The 15,159-nt window shown below is 35.3% G+C and overlaps 1 protein-coding gene across 1 annotated transcript; it reads right to left on the reverse strand.

Moving 5' to 3' along the window:
- Nucleotides 1–3,375: 3,375 nt before the first annotated feature.
- Nucleotides 3,376–6,745, reverse strand: LOC104908331 (peroxidase P7). Its single transcript, XM_010697429.4, has 4 exons — nucleotides 6,456–6,745; nucleotides 6,121–6,312; nucleotides 5,357–5,522; nucleotides 3,376–3,945 (listed from the first exon to the last, which is right to left on the reverse strand). The coding sequence occupies exons 1-4, from the start codon at nucleotides 6,735–6,737 to the stop codon at nucleotides 3,554–3,556; spliced, it is 1,032 nt and encodes a 343-aa protein (XP_010695731.2). The 5' UTR covers nucleotides 6,738–6,745; the 3' UTR covers nucleotides 3,376–3,553.
- Between the last annotated feature and the right edge of the window lie 8,414 nt (nucleotides 6,746–15,159).

The following is a 15,159-nucleotide window of genomic DNA, read 5'->3' on the forward strand; positions in this document are numbered from 1 at the left end:
CTCCGGTTTCGTTCGCTTGCTAATACTGGGTTTCGTTCGATTGCTTATTTTCAGAGTACTATCGAGAATCGACATTTGTGCTAAAGTTTTACTGTAGCCGTCAGCGGTGTCACTTGTATATAGTATTCCGATGTGAACTCGGAAATAAAAGCATAATTTGGGGGTTAGGGTTTGCGTCAATTTCATCTCAGACTTAGATGAAACAGTCGAATATAGAGTTAGCCAACTCCATAATCCCGATTAATTCGGCTTCAACTAGTAACGATGATCTTCGACCTTCAAGCTCTGAATCCGACTTTGGATTTGCCTTCAATGACAGCACAACCTCACGAAGTAGATTGTAATTTTTGAGTTTTTTTTTTCAGATCTAGGTTTGAGTTTGAGTTTTGAATAATTTTCATTTTCGTTCCTTTTTTTCATTTTAGTTAATTTTTTCATTTTCGTTCTTGCTTTTCATTTCGTTCCTTTTTTTCATTTTCGTTATTTTTTTCATTCTTAGATCTATAAATTTCGACTGTTCTTGTTGATTTTCCTGTTGTAAATTTCTTGATATATTTCATGAGTGATTATCCTATAATCTGCCTGGACCTAAGTACAACAATTGAATATATGCAGTTTGCTTCATATGCCTTACTAGTTGTATGTGCTTGCTATCCTAGAATAACTATTGAATTTGACTTCGTAAATACAGAAGACACTGAAAGATTGCTCATGTTTTGTTTACTATCAATGGAAACATTTTTATTTTTATTTTTTTAAGGGTCGAAAGCGCTGCGATTTTGTGCCAAAATCGCAGGCAGGGCTTCGTTTTTGGGCCTCAACCGCAACCCTTAGCTTCATTGTGAAGGGTTGCGGTTTAAAATGCAACCCTTCCCTTTTAGTGAAGGGCTGCTATAGAAAGGTCTGCTGGCCAAAAACGCAGCCCTTCTGTTTCTTTCCACTAGTGTTGAACCCCATGTATGTTGTGCACATGTGAGTGTTATCCTACATTGGAGAAAGAGAAGAGAAAGTACCACAATATACGCAGGAGCTACTCCTACTATTATCAATTGGTTTTAGTATGAAACCTTCTTTGGGCTTGTATGTGAACCGAACTCTCTTCCTCCGTATTGGGTTGCCCATCCCCTTTTCGGTCATATCAAATTTATCAAAAGTATATCGTTTTGACGTGATACAATCTGGTTTGGTCCCATGTCACGGTTGCTTGACATTGTGGTTTGCTCCTCTCGCTTTCTTCCTTTAGTTTGCTTTTCTATGAGACTAACCATTAATGCAATCTGCCAATCTGTATATTGTGTATCAAATTATTACTTTGACATGTGAAAAATATGCATCACAATGACAATTTGTAATTTTGAAAAATGAAATACCCAAAACACCACTTAATGTTTTTTGAAAAAAATCCCACAAATGGCCAAAATATTACGCAAAACTATAGGCAATTTTCATGTGATATGCAACAATTACTTACATGTCATCTAGTTTAACGATAACCTTATTATTTAATTTATTACTCAGAGTGTTGAGCTATTTTGAAATATGAGACAAATACACCAATTCTCCTCTTGAAAAATGTTTATTTTTTTAAAATTTTATTTCTAGACTGTCATTCGTTAATGGTTGTGGCTCCTGCCTATTTGACAATCAACTTATTTGAGTTGGTATGGGTGTCTAAGTTGGGCATGAATAATAATAAGTACCTAAGTGGGCAACTCGTAGTTCATTCATCATACACCCAAAATTAAAATATCATGTGCATAATACATCCAAGAATAATTTCTGCTCATTTACTCATTTTACAACTCTCCTTTTAGTATATTTTAATTTGCTTGTTTGGATGAATATAAATGAGCAATTATACAGCTTAATGACTAACGGAAGAGGATTTGGGCCTAATGACTAACGGAAGTCTAACACCGTTAGTTTAAAGGGTAAGTTGATGTAAATTTCGAAAAGTGAGGGGTATATAATGAATTTGGAAACTTGAAAGAGTATACGGTGCAAAAAATTTTTTGTCAAGGATATATGGTGAAAAACCCGAAAAGAATACAGAAGTAGTATGGTGATCCTATTTCAATATGACATTTTTCTACAGCTTCACCTTATGCAATTTTTATTTTATTATGGGCTGGCCATTGCATACAAGTACTGTGATCAATAACACCGCCAATTTGCTGAATGACCAGTCCACGTTCAGACTGTTTTTTAGGCCCGCTACTTTGAGCTTTTATAAAGGTGAAGGTGTAAGAAAACTTGTCATTGGGTAATGTGTTTGCACATGATACTGATCCATGCAGAAGTTCAGCCCAATATTCTGGAAGAGCTCAACACGGAATTGAGCAGATTGAGTTCCAAAATCCAAACCTAATATATTTAAATCCTTGCCATTTGCATTCCCCCGATCCAATAGGTTTCATTCCACGTTATTTTGATTAGGGTTGGCTGACCCAATCTGATAACTCAACCTGAAACTGACCTGAAAATTTCGGGTTTGGGTTGAGATTTTCGACCTGAAAAAAAATTGTGTCAACCCAACCCGAACTGAAAATATAATCAGTTAGGTTCAGGTTGACCGTTTGAACCTGAAAATAATCCGAAATGACCTGATTTAAAAATAACTTATATTATGTTAGGTTAGCCCTTAGCCAGTTAGGTTATAATATTGGGCCAAGCCCAACTCACTTCAACCTGAAAATTCTGGCTTTGAATGTTGAAACTTAAACATGTTACATGTACATTACCTTTCTGAATTAAGTTGACAGTTTTTTTTATCATTGAATATTTAGATTTTTATTTCAGGTCATTTTGGGTTGGTTTCGGATCAACCCGAAAAATACAAGGTCGGGCTTAGGTTGAGGTTTTCAACCTGAAATATAAATCAGGTCGACTTTGGGTCAAGGGTAAGTGACTTGATACAAATCAGGTCAACATGAAAATTGAAATTGACCCAACCCGACCTGATTGCCAGCCCTAATTTTGATACATGATCTCTAAACATGCGACCCAGATTAACTTAATTCACTATTTCAATTCACAATTAGTACAAAATGGGTAAACTATAAGGCAAAACCGACCACAATTCGCTTTTTTTAGTTATTTATTCGCGGGAACATAATTAGGAAATCTCATGTAACAATTTCTCGCATTTGTTGCTTCCAATAAGCTGATCTCACTTAACAATAATTCGCTTGTTCATGCAAAAACTCTTTTATCCTTTAATGTATACGAGAATTCAGCTGAATGCAAATGAGCTTGTTAAGTGTTCTCATGAAATTGTTGGAAGCAACAAATGCGAGAAAGATTTCCTTATAAAATGTAAGAGTTACTCTATTAACTGATTAATATTTCTCAACGACAACTTCTACAAATGTGAAATCAAATGAAAGCTTAAACCACATATATTGTATACATCTTGCAGACAATAGTAATAAGGCACTGTGTACTAGCCCCTTTAAACCAAACTTTAAACAATAATCACCTTAGTTATATTATGTTGTAGTGTAGAAATACCATATAAGAACTAAGGTAACACCACTATAATTAAGTAAACTACTTAATTAGTCTTCCTGCAATTCTTCCTAACCTCGCCGTTGGATCCAGTGAGCGGCTTAATATCACCCATCTTGATCATGGCAGCGATAAAATCGGCGTTAAATCTGCTCGGATTGCTGCCATAAGTTTGGACGAGGGCATTGGTGGATCCACCACTGAACAACTGTTGATCAGAGTGTAGAAGACCCTTTTGGTTAACAAGGTTTTTGTAGTATTTGTTGTCGAAGGAATTTGGAGTTTGGAGGTCTAAGGGTGCTAAGTTGTTGCTGCCCGAGTTGCTTGATCTTGGGCAATTGGCTTGCCTTGTTTTGGCAAATGAGGCATCAATGTTGCTCTCGTTGTATATCCGAGTCCTGAAACTAGTGCACCTTGCTTGGCCAATTGTATGGCCACCTAAATATTTGCGTCATAATTGGTTAATATCGTGCCATCAAGAATATAATAGTTAAGTGATAAATTAAACTTATACTTCTATTAACTTTGCAATTACATCATAGAGATAAAAACATGTTAATATGATAGTTTATTCCTCAATTTTCCATTTTCATGTTGACTCACAAATGTCAACTAAATGACTTAAAAGAACAGTCAACTTAAGACATGTATCCTCCCATATGATACACTAGAATTTTTTGAATTTTTTCGAAATAGAAACTCGATTTTCTTCGGCATAAGAGCCAAAATTTGAACATTAGACATACGAAGTATAATTGTTTTTATTTGCAAAATTTGATTGGTTTAGTTTCTGTCACTTAAGTCTCTCACCATTTTTTTTTTTTTTTGACTTTTCAAAGTTAAATTCTATGAACAAAATAGAAATTTTATTAAATTTATTTATGATTTCTAATATTATAATTTTTTAGTTGATTTTTGAATTAAGTACAATACTTCATAAATTGTAAAGATAGTGGACACTTTGATTTCAAGTCAATTTTTTCATAGGTTGTAGTTTGTAAGTGAAGTTGTAATTTAGAAAGAAAAGAGGGGCAAAATAGGCATTTCAAAAGATGACACCATTGCTCACCCCTTCCCTTATATAATAGAGATAAATGTAAATGATGACTAATGAATGATGCAAAATCTTTTGGCACTCTGGTAAGAATTAATTCTCATTTTAATAGTAAAACTAGTATTTGGGCCAGGCCAGGGCGTTCCTCGGGTGGTATTTTTTCCAAACTTGATATATATTTTTTCCATTCGCATTAGAATATAATAAAGAAAAATCAAGATTTAAAAGGTACAAATAAAATAATATAATGTGAATATCTAAAGCATGATTAAAAGTTGGTTGAGATGGTAATTATGCTCTATGTAATAGTAAGATGTCATGGGCTCAAATCTTGTTATAAGCCAATTTCATTTGTTAGTTGACATGATATATGTACATATTGGGCAATTCTAAATTTCTAGTGGAGTACAGGTGCCATGTGGCGTGCAAACGTTGTCAAATACGCCTTTTAATATATTTGTATAGACTTGAACTAGTATTGTTAGAATTAATCATGGATTGAAAAGTATAATTAGTCATGCAGAAAAAGAAAATCGACTTTATGGATTCTATATTTAGTATAGTTTATTTTTGTGAGATATTATCGAAAGTGATATGTCAATCGACATAACTTAATATTTTTTTCCTCTTTTGAAAGTAACTTTTGGTTGGTAAAGCATTTTAAAGAACCCCATATATATACATCCATTATATAAGCATATCACTGCCTCTTTTAAAATTGATACGTAGCACATATGTAAATTTAATCAAGCAACACCGAACAACAATTTGCAAGGAAACAAAAGGCATGTGTACCAGCTAAAGCGACCATATCGGTGGTGGAAAGCCCTTGATTACTGAAACTAGACATAAGTTGACTAAGGCTAAAATTCGGTTGTGGTATGTTGTTATTTGCGGCGGTTCGGCTAGCTGTCCTAGCATCCCTTCTGCCCAGCTTCACATTCCAAGTTGGTCCTCCAAGCTACACCATCAAAAATAAGACCAAGACAATTATATCTCTATTCTATATGTCAAGAAAGGTAGAACACCAAAAAATAGAAAAAAAAGTAAAGTAAAAATAGCAAAGGAAACTATCTAATTAATTAAAAAAGTAAAAAAAAAAAGATTAAAAAAAAGCATTACAAAAAGTAACCCGTCAACAATTAAAAAATCCCTAATTTATTATGGATTATGCTATATGCAGCCTTTAAAGTTGCATATAAGACATAAATACACTACCTAAAATGGAAATAAGTTGTGAATTTATGGAAAATTTTTGCATCAACTGATGTAATAAATGTTCAATTAATGCAACTTATTTCCATTTCTAGCTTCTTATATACAACTCTTAAGGCTGCATATAGCTTTTCACATTTATTATATATAATTAACAATTAATTTAATTTTTTACTCCGTTCAAAAAAAATAATTTTCTACGTATTTTCGCACACATGTGTATATAAAACTAGTTATTTAACTACCGGAACTAAATACCAATACAAACTAGCTAGCAAAACCAACTTAATTATAAAATATATTAATTGGTTAGATGATTCAAGTTCATTTTAATAGTTACTCACAATGACAACAGAATCTCTAGCAGTAATGGTTAAGATGTCTGCACAAGAGACAACACCAGGACAAGCTTTCTCAACTGCAGACTTTATCTGATCAATCACTTCAAATCCTCTAACTGAGCCACTGTTTGGTAATGCAGTCTTTTCACCTGTAAAACTGGAGGTATCATCTAGTAGTATTGATCCATCACACCCCTGTTATATACATGCAATTTACATACATATGTTAGAACAAAATCTTGTAATTATGAACGAAGTAAGATGTTCAAATAAAGAATTTTACTACAAAGAAGATGCATGCATTCGCGGTTTTTAAGAAATGAGATAATTTTGCGTACGTTAACAAAACAATCATGGAAGAACAAGCGGAGAAGAGAAGCGCCCATTCTTGACTCTTTGTTGATAGCAGATTGCACTACAGAATTAATTGTGCTAAGCAAGTTAGGGCAAGATTTAGAGTAGAAGTTAGTTGTTAGTTGGGCATTTGAACTTCCAAATGAAGCCACAAGAAGGAAAGCCATGGCTATGGAGACCACAAGAGAAGATAAAGAAGCCATAATATAAGAATTGAAGTTTAATTTGTTAATGATTTGCGAAATAACTAACAAATATTGATGCATACAAAGTAAGAAGTGTAATGCATGTATATTTATAGTAGTTTTGCAGGTAAAAGTGTAAAACTTTCTCAAGGTTATTATTATGTGGGTCCTAATACGCCGAATTGCTTGTGATTGTACTTTGAACGTAGTAATTTGTTATAGAATTGAGATTAGTAATACATAAAGGTTGAATAAATCCAACAATGCCATAATTATTAACTGTTATTTTAGACTTTTGAAGGAAATGTAACTTGGTCATTGGTTGGTGTAGATTTGTCAAACTGGGACCAAGCGTGTTTACCTGCTCGAACTAAATAGATTCAGAAGACTTGTAACATGTACTTGAGCAGGAAGTTCAATCAAGGCTTTTTTTTTTTACTTTTGAAAAAAAGAAACAAACGAAAACTTTGACTTTCCCCAAATGAACTTTTTGTCTATGAACTTTGACTTTGTTACTCTAGAAGTACCCAATTGAGAAATTTGGATTAGCAAAGTGGCAATAACAACATTAATGAGTTAGGTATTAGGTGCGCTTTCCCCAAATCAGATAGACGTTGCTCTCTACTTATGTTATTCCTTGAGGAGTTAGACCCTATTTTTTTGAGTAAAACTTAAAGTTTAGCTCACGGCATTTTAGCTATTTTTTTAAAAAAGATTACTTCAATTTAGTTTAGTTTAGTTTAATTTAACTTACTTCAATTTAGTTCAGCTTAACAGAACAAAAATTTAGATTTGATCGTGAAAGGCAAAGAAAATCTTAGATGTGAATGTTCGGAGAAGATACATGGTTAGACATAAGGCCTTCCCTGATTAGGTTTAACGGAATGATTTTGAAAGTTTTGTGTTTGGTAATTGTTACTACAAACACAATTACGATTTCTAGGGTATTGTTGTGATGAATTTCTCTCCGGTATCATACTTTTCTTATACTTCATTCATTTCTTTTTAAATGCAACAAATGAACTTTTTTACTATTCACACTAATCATTTTGATTAAGATGTTATTTATACATGATGAAAAATATAGTCAATTGAGATTTTGTTAGATTTGTCTCCTGACCTACTTTCATAAGATGTAATATTTATGATGTTGACCTATATGTAATTATAGATATTAATGGTCAAAATAATATTTCGTTGTACGTGAAAGTATTTTGTTATATTTAAAATGAAGAGCGGAAGAAATATTTATTTTCATTGTTTCTTGTGTTTTGTATTTTTATGTTGCTCATTTAATTTCTTGCACACAAATTAAGAAGGGAGGGGGGAAATGGGTATATTCCTTAGAGCATCTACAATGGGGTGGATTTTACTTGGTTTAGCAAATAGTAAAACTAGTTTTACTTGGTTTTGTTGTTGTGGAACTTGACTCTTTGGCTTGGTTGGTCTGGAAATCCAGACCATATGAGCATGGGATGGCGTGCACAAAAAGCACAACAACTTTACGCGTGGCATAGCAGCAATTAAAAAAAAAATTCTGTCAAGTATAAAACGCAGCACTTGAAGGAAAGGGAGAGAGGAGAAGAGCTTGTTGGCTTCCAAAACGCAGCACGCTGGCCCAAAGAGCATTAATTGCTGTCAGTGGCCCTGACGCGCGTCAGAGGCCCCACTGAACGACCAATTAATGTGCGCCACGTGTTGTGCTGGACAGCTTATTTCCTCTTATATTTGTAACAGTTATTTTGTAGCGTTAATAATTTTATAATGTTAATAAAAAAAAAATCTGCTTATTATTTTTTAAAAAAAATTACACCAACGGCTATAAAATATTTTTTCCTATAAATTGAGTCCAAATTTCATATATTTTGCCAAACTTCTTTCCAACTTATTTTTTTCTAATTACTCTCTCCTACCTAATATTACTTATACTAAGTCAATAGTATGGATTCAAATAATCCTAATTACTTCCAAACTAATCCAAACCACCCACAAAATTCTCAAAATAATTTCCAAATCGATCCAAGTGTGCTGCAAAATCCGGAATTTCAAAGAATGTTTATGTTTTTTCAAAGCCAATGGAATAACCAAGCTAATTAGCACATATTTACTATAATATCAAGTTAACGCTAATTTAATTTAACGCAAGCTAATTAGCTAATTAGCTTGTAACGTAATTTAATTTATCGTAATTAATTTAACGTAAGCTAATTAGCTCGTAATTAATTTAACGTTATCTAATTAGCTTTTATTAATTTAAATCATCTATTTCATATACAAAAATTAAACATTGAATATGGTGGGGTTTGGTAAAAGTAGGAGAGAGAGTATATGGTGGGGTTTGGTAAAAGTAAGAGAGAGAAATGGAAAAACCAAGTAAGACTGTAAGACTAACTCACCCATTGTGAGAAAAAAAAGATGAGTTGGTAGGAGTTTTAGTGGGATGTGAGGTGTAAGAAGGAGGAAAGGAGAGAGAATGACAAAACATAAAAATCAAGTAAGACCAACCCACCCCATTGTAGATGCTCTTACACATAGATTGTTAATGACGTACTTATTATTAGAATCTGATTCTTGTAAAAAAAAAGACAAATGGGTCCCAATTCCATATCTAATTATAAAAATGATAGAGGAGAGAATATGGTCCCACATCTCATTCATATTTAATTAAAAACAATTAGATGAAGTAGGCTCTAGGTTAAGTACCAACAAAGTGGGGATAATAATTATGAAAATTTGGTATGCCATATTTAGAAAGATTTTTTTTTTTTGTTTGAAGGAAGCCAAATTGAAAGATTAAAAATGAGCAAGATAAAATCAATCCACCCCTATAAAAAATACCAAGATTAAAAAATATTTTATCTTTTTTTTATTAATTACAATATTTGAGTTTTCACAATTGCTAATGCACACTTCTAACCATTAATATCTTTAATTACCTTTTGGTACTTTCTCTTTTTTCTTTTTCGTTTCTATTCAAAGTCGTGGGAGAAATCAATTCAACTTAAAAAATGAACAAGATTCCAATATTTTAAATAAAATAAAATAAATTAAAAATAAAAATTATAACCTTTTGTTTTAATATATGTTATCAACCAATAAGACAAATGTTTGAGGATGGTAAAAGAGGAAAATTTGACAATTGAATAAGGTACATTTACTACATCTCAAAATCAATTGGGATTTAAGTCATAAAATTACACGATATATGAAAAGATTCAAAACGAGTACAACATATTGAAATTTCCTAATGAAAAATGCGGGAACAACAAAAGAAAACGAATTGAATGGAGTAATAATTATAGGTAAAAAATTGATGTATTAAAATTATACATCAAAATAAATCTAACAAAACTTCATGTGACTATTTTTTTTATATGTTAAAATTCCAATTAATGGAGAGAGGATCGCACGTGCGCCAATAACGTAAAAATCCCTATGCTACAACTAATAAAAAAGAGTCCAACAATTGTTTCATAGAAAACCCTTTAGAGGAGCTGCCATGGATATTTTCGTCCATGTTAAGCCCCTCTTTCTCTCCGTTTTATAGTTTCTAGTTTTATTTCTTACTTTTTTCACTGCTTTTAGTAAGTCTCATATGTTTGATGGTTATAGTCCCCTTTATTGCTTTTGTAGTCGCTCCCTACACGGTGGGTGTATTTGTTTGTCAGTGGGCTTTGGACCCTAATTCCAATTGAATGTTAATTTGTTGATAGGACTTACTGCGAGATTGCAACATCGATCAATACTTCGAGTACAATCGGTTGAATTAACTCTAGTTCTACATTAAAACTACATCTGATCCTTAGACCCCCTCGTAAAAAATCGTATAAGACAACGATGTGATAGAGAATATTTAGAAAGGTTAATTCTACTCGACGATCGTGGTTTTGCCAAATTACAATAGGTTCTTTCAATTCGATCTATATTTTTTAGTTTCTAACTTCTATTACAAATATATTATGATTTCATACTAATGAATGAATTTTAACTCAAAAAAAGACTAATAAAAGAGGATTGTGTAATAGATAAACTCTTTGGCGCGAGTAGCGACCACGACAAGTCGACAACCCTCTCGTTTACAATTCTCAGGTGAAGCCTGTTTCTCGCTGTTAGAGAGTTGACAGTGAAAAACTATTGTTATGCGGAAGCGTTTAATTAAACCAACAAGAATTCACAACAACCAAGCACACACACAAGAAAACAAGAAAGCGAATAAATGAACACACAAGATTTAACGAGGTTCACTATCAATGTGATAGCTACGTCCTCAAGGCAGGGAAAAAGATTGTTTCACTATGAACGAGACGATTACAAATACAATAGGCAAGATTCAATTGAATGGATTTCAATTGAATCTCAAAGACTCTCTCTAATCTTCTCTATTGTGTTTTCTCTAATCTCTCTCTCTAGTATTTTTGTGGTTAAAAGCCCTAAATATGACAAAACATATTTATATGAAGTCTAAGATACAAGCCCTAAGTGTAAAATAAAACCGAGTGAAGAAATCGCCCTCGCGCGTCGCGGAAAAACAGCCCAGATCGCGACCCGCGACAAGCGTCGCGACTCGCGAACCCCTCGCATGGCCTCGCGATACTCGTCGCGACTCGCGACGAGCCTCCTGCCTTGCTGCTGCTCGCTGCTCCAAAAACAGTCTCGTCGCACCTCGCGACACAGATCGCGACTCGCGACCGAGCTATTCCTTTTTGGTTCAGCTCCTTCGCAAGTCACATCTCACAAATCTCCACCTTGACTTGCATCTACTACACAACTCCACCTCGAAACCATCAACACACATGTATCTCTGCAACAGTACGCAAGATACTCCTTTCCCTTCCTGCTCATACATCTTTTACCCGATGCCAGGCTTGCCCTCATATGAGTCTCACCCAATCTCGCCAAAATCGCTGACCACTCATCATGAACGACCCGGTCTCACATCCTATGAGACCCATGTTGCGCATTCACCTGAAACCCAATTTATTACCCGTCGGAAATCAAATCGCCTTCACTGAACCGCAAACACACTAGCTCCACCTTAATCAAGACGAGCCAGTACCCTGCCAGTTGCTCCAACTAGAGCCATTTGCACTTACGTCTAAGTACCAAAACAAATCACCCTTGGCGCAGGGGAACTTCCGTCAAGTTCTTCTATGCTCGCGCCGGAGCACTCCACCCCGTTCTCACTGGAACGCAGCAACTCCTCCTGGAGTTCCAATCTAGCTACCTCTTGGTGACTTCTCCCAGAATCACCTCTCAACCCAACACTCCCTGGCAAAGACATGTCGCTCGAGATCCCATAGCTATAAGCTGGCACACAAGTATCGATAGAACCGAACCTTATCATACCAATCTGCTGCTGAGAGACCCTTGGTTGTTCTTCTTGATGACCCTCAGTTTCAACCAGTTGTGTAGAAGTTCCCACAAACTCTACCTCACTGTTGACACTCTCATCCTCAACCCAAGTAATACTCTTCAACCCGGTTGTTGAACTCATTCTCATTGACTCGACCCTCAACTGTGTAGAAGCCCCCATAAGCTCCACCTCACACTCAAGACCATCATTTTTCAACCCAGAATGCAGCTTCAACTCAGAATCATCTCTAGCCAGTGCGTACCCTGCAAATCATACAAGTTACCCACACTGACTTCACGCCACGAAGTAACTCACAAGAACCCTTCACCACACGCAAAACTCCATCCCCTCCTTGGAATCGAAAACCCTTACGGTCTAACATCCCAAGAGATATAAGTTTCTCTTAAGTTGTGGAACATGCGCTCACGCCTCTAAGATCCTTAACTCTCCCATCATGCATTCTAAACCTCACAGAGCCTACTCCAACCACCTCACACACCGTATTGTCACCCAAAGTAACACTACTCTTGCATAAGCTATAGGTCGAAAACATCTCCTTGTCAGAACACATATGTGAAGAACATCCACTATCTAGAACCCACTTATCTTCTAAGCTTTCTCCTCATGGACAATTAGAGCTAAATCCTCCTCAGAATCATAGTCAACCTTATTTTGTTTTGCAAAAGAAGCCGAACCATCCTTCTTAGGACATTCACTCTTCCAATGACCCGGTTCTTTACAATAATGGCAAAGATCACTACTTTTAGGGCCCTTCGACCTAGGTTTTCTCCTATCCCTACTCGAATCTCCCTTATTTTTCTCAGATTTGCTACCAAACCTGCAGAATAATCACGATCCTCTACCATATCACCAGTTGCTTTATGACGCAATTCCCTAGTATAAAGTGCCGACTTTACCTCCTCTAGGGACACAGTGTCTTTTCCAACCACAAAAGACTCTACAAAATGTTCATAGCTACTTGACAATGAAACCAACAATATCAACGCAGCATCCTCATCCTCAATCTTAACATCTAAATTACGCAAGTCCAGTAAAATAGAATTCAAACGATCGAGATGATCTTTTAGGGACATACCTTCTCTCATGCGTAGGCCAAACAACCTTTGCTTCAATAGCAATTTGTTTGTGAGCGACTTTGTCATGTACAAGCTCTCCAGTTTCAACCACAAACCTGCAGCCGTGATTTCATCTGCAACCTCTGTGATGACATCGTCCGCCAAGCATAGCAAGATAGTGGAGTGTGCTCTTTCCTCCATAGATTCCAACTCAGCCTCAGTTAGACCAGTCAGATTTCCTCTTTTGATGTCGTTGTGAAACCCTTAATCAATGGTTTCCAGATACCTTGTTGTTTCAATAAAGCTCTCATCTTTATCTGCCATAGCCCAAAACTATTCCTTCCCGTAAACTTGTCGATCTTTAAGGTTGTTGTTGCCATGTCCCAAAAGCGATTAACCCCGGTGTTAACCTGTAGCTCTGATACCACTTGTTATGCGGAAGCGTTTAATTAAACCAACAAGAATTCACAACAACCAAGCACACACACAAGAAAACAAGAAAGCGAATAAATGAACACACAAGATTTAACGAGGTTCACTATCAATTGATAGCTACGTCCTCAAGGCAGGGAAAAAGATTGTTTCACTATGAACGAGACGATTACAAATACAATAGGCAAATTCAATTGAATGGATTTCCAATTGAATCTCAAAGACTCTCTCTAATCTTCTCTATTGTGTTTTCTCTAATCTCTCTCTCTAGTATTTTTGTGGTTAAAAGCCCTAAATATGACAAAACATATTTATATGAAGTCTAAGATACAAGCCCTAAGTGGTAAAATAAAACCGAGTGAAGAAATCGCCCTCGCGCGTCGCGGAAAAAACAGCCCAGATCGCGACCCGCGACAAGCGTCGCGACTCGCGAACCCCTCGCGATGGCCTCGCGATACTCGTCGCGACTCGCGACGAGCCTCCTGCCTTGCTGCTGCTCGCTGCTCCAAAAACAGTCTCGTCGCACCTCGCGACACAGATCGCGACTCGCGACCGAGCTATTCCTTTTTGGTTCAGCTCCTTCGCAAGTCACATCTCACAACTATCATGATCTTCAGTTGAAAATTCGCGTGTTAGAGTGTTAACAGTGAAAAAGAATTTTGGTAAAGTCTTCGACGTTAGCGTGTTAACTGTTCAAAATCTCCAGTTGAGCATTGTTGGATTACAAGACAGATTATTCTCTTTTACAATTCTCAACTAGGATTCACTGTTTCGATATGACCACGAACAACTGCATTAATCTGGAGGCAATAATCTCTTGTAGCAACAAAGGTTTCTAGAACCTTTTATTTTATACATAGATCTGGCCTTTTCCTATAAACTTAGGGTATGGATGGATTACACTAACGTATGGTTAGATTGGAGATAATATACTTACTAAAATATGAAACGACACAAAATAGAGAGTTTCAATGTGAATTTAGATGGTTGTAGAAGAGAATACTAAATAATGCAATTCAAGATGGTGTGAAGGGCGAATTATTATCTCATTTTGGAGTAATTAATAAATATGATCCTAGTGGCATGTTTGGTATGTGGCAATGAGAGTGTTGTAACGATAATTAAAGAACAATCGACACAATAAATAACATAGTTTACTAATAATGTATCAGCTATGTTACATCTAAATGCATAGGACAAACGTTTTTATTATATTAGAAGAGAGTACAAATTTCAGAATATAAGATTTATTTAGTATCCCACTAATAAACCTAAACAAATTTCAGAATTGAGCAGACCTCCGTACTTGGTTAATCCTAGTGCCAGATAATTCATGTATATTACAATGAACAAAGAGTTTTGAGGTTTATATACGAGTGGAGTGAGAAGTCGTGATTATTAATTTATTAAAGTATTGTCATTACCTTGTGTGGTGTCTCATGGGAAGATCTTCACTAGCTTAGTTGGTAAGATGGTCGACTCGTCAACATGGTGGCTGGAAAAGACAAGAAATATCCACTATTTGAACTTCTAAAGTACTTGTGCAGTGGATTATTATATCACCCTAAAAGTTCATTACAGATTATACTACCAAGTACCAAGTAAGTTTATACCAAAATAGTACACTTGAATACAACTCGTT

The sequence above is a fragment of the Beta vulgaris genome, chromosome 2, assembly GCF_026745355.1.
Source record: "Beta vulgaris subsp. vulgaris cultivar EL10 chromosome 2, EL10.2, whole genome shotgun sequence".
NCBI lineage: Eukaryota > Viridiplantae > Streptophyta > Magnoliopsida > Caryophyllales > Amaranthaceae > Beta > Beta vulgaris.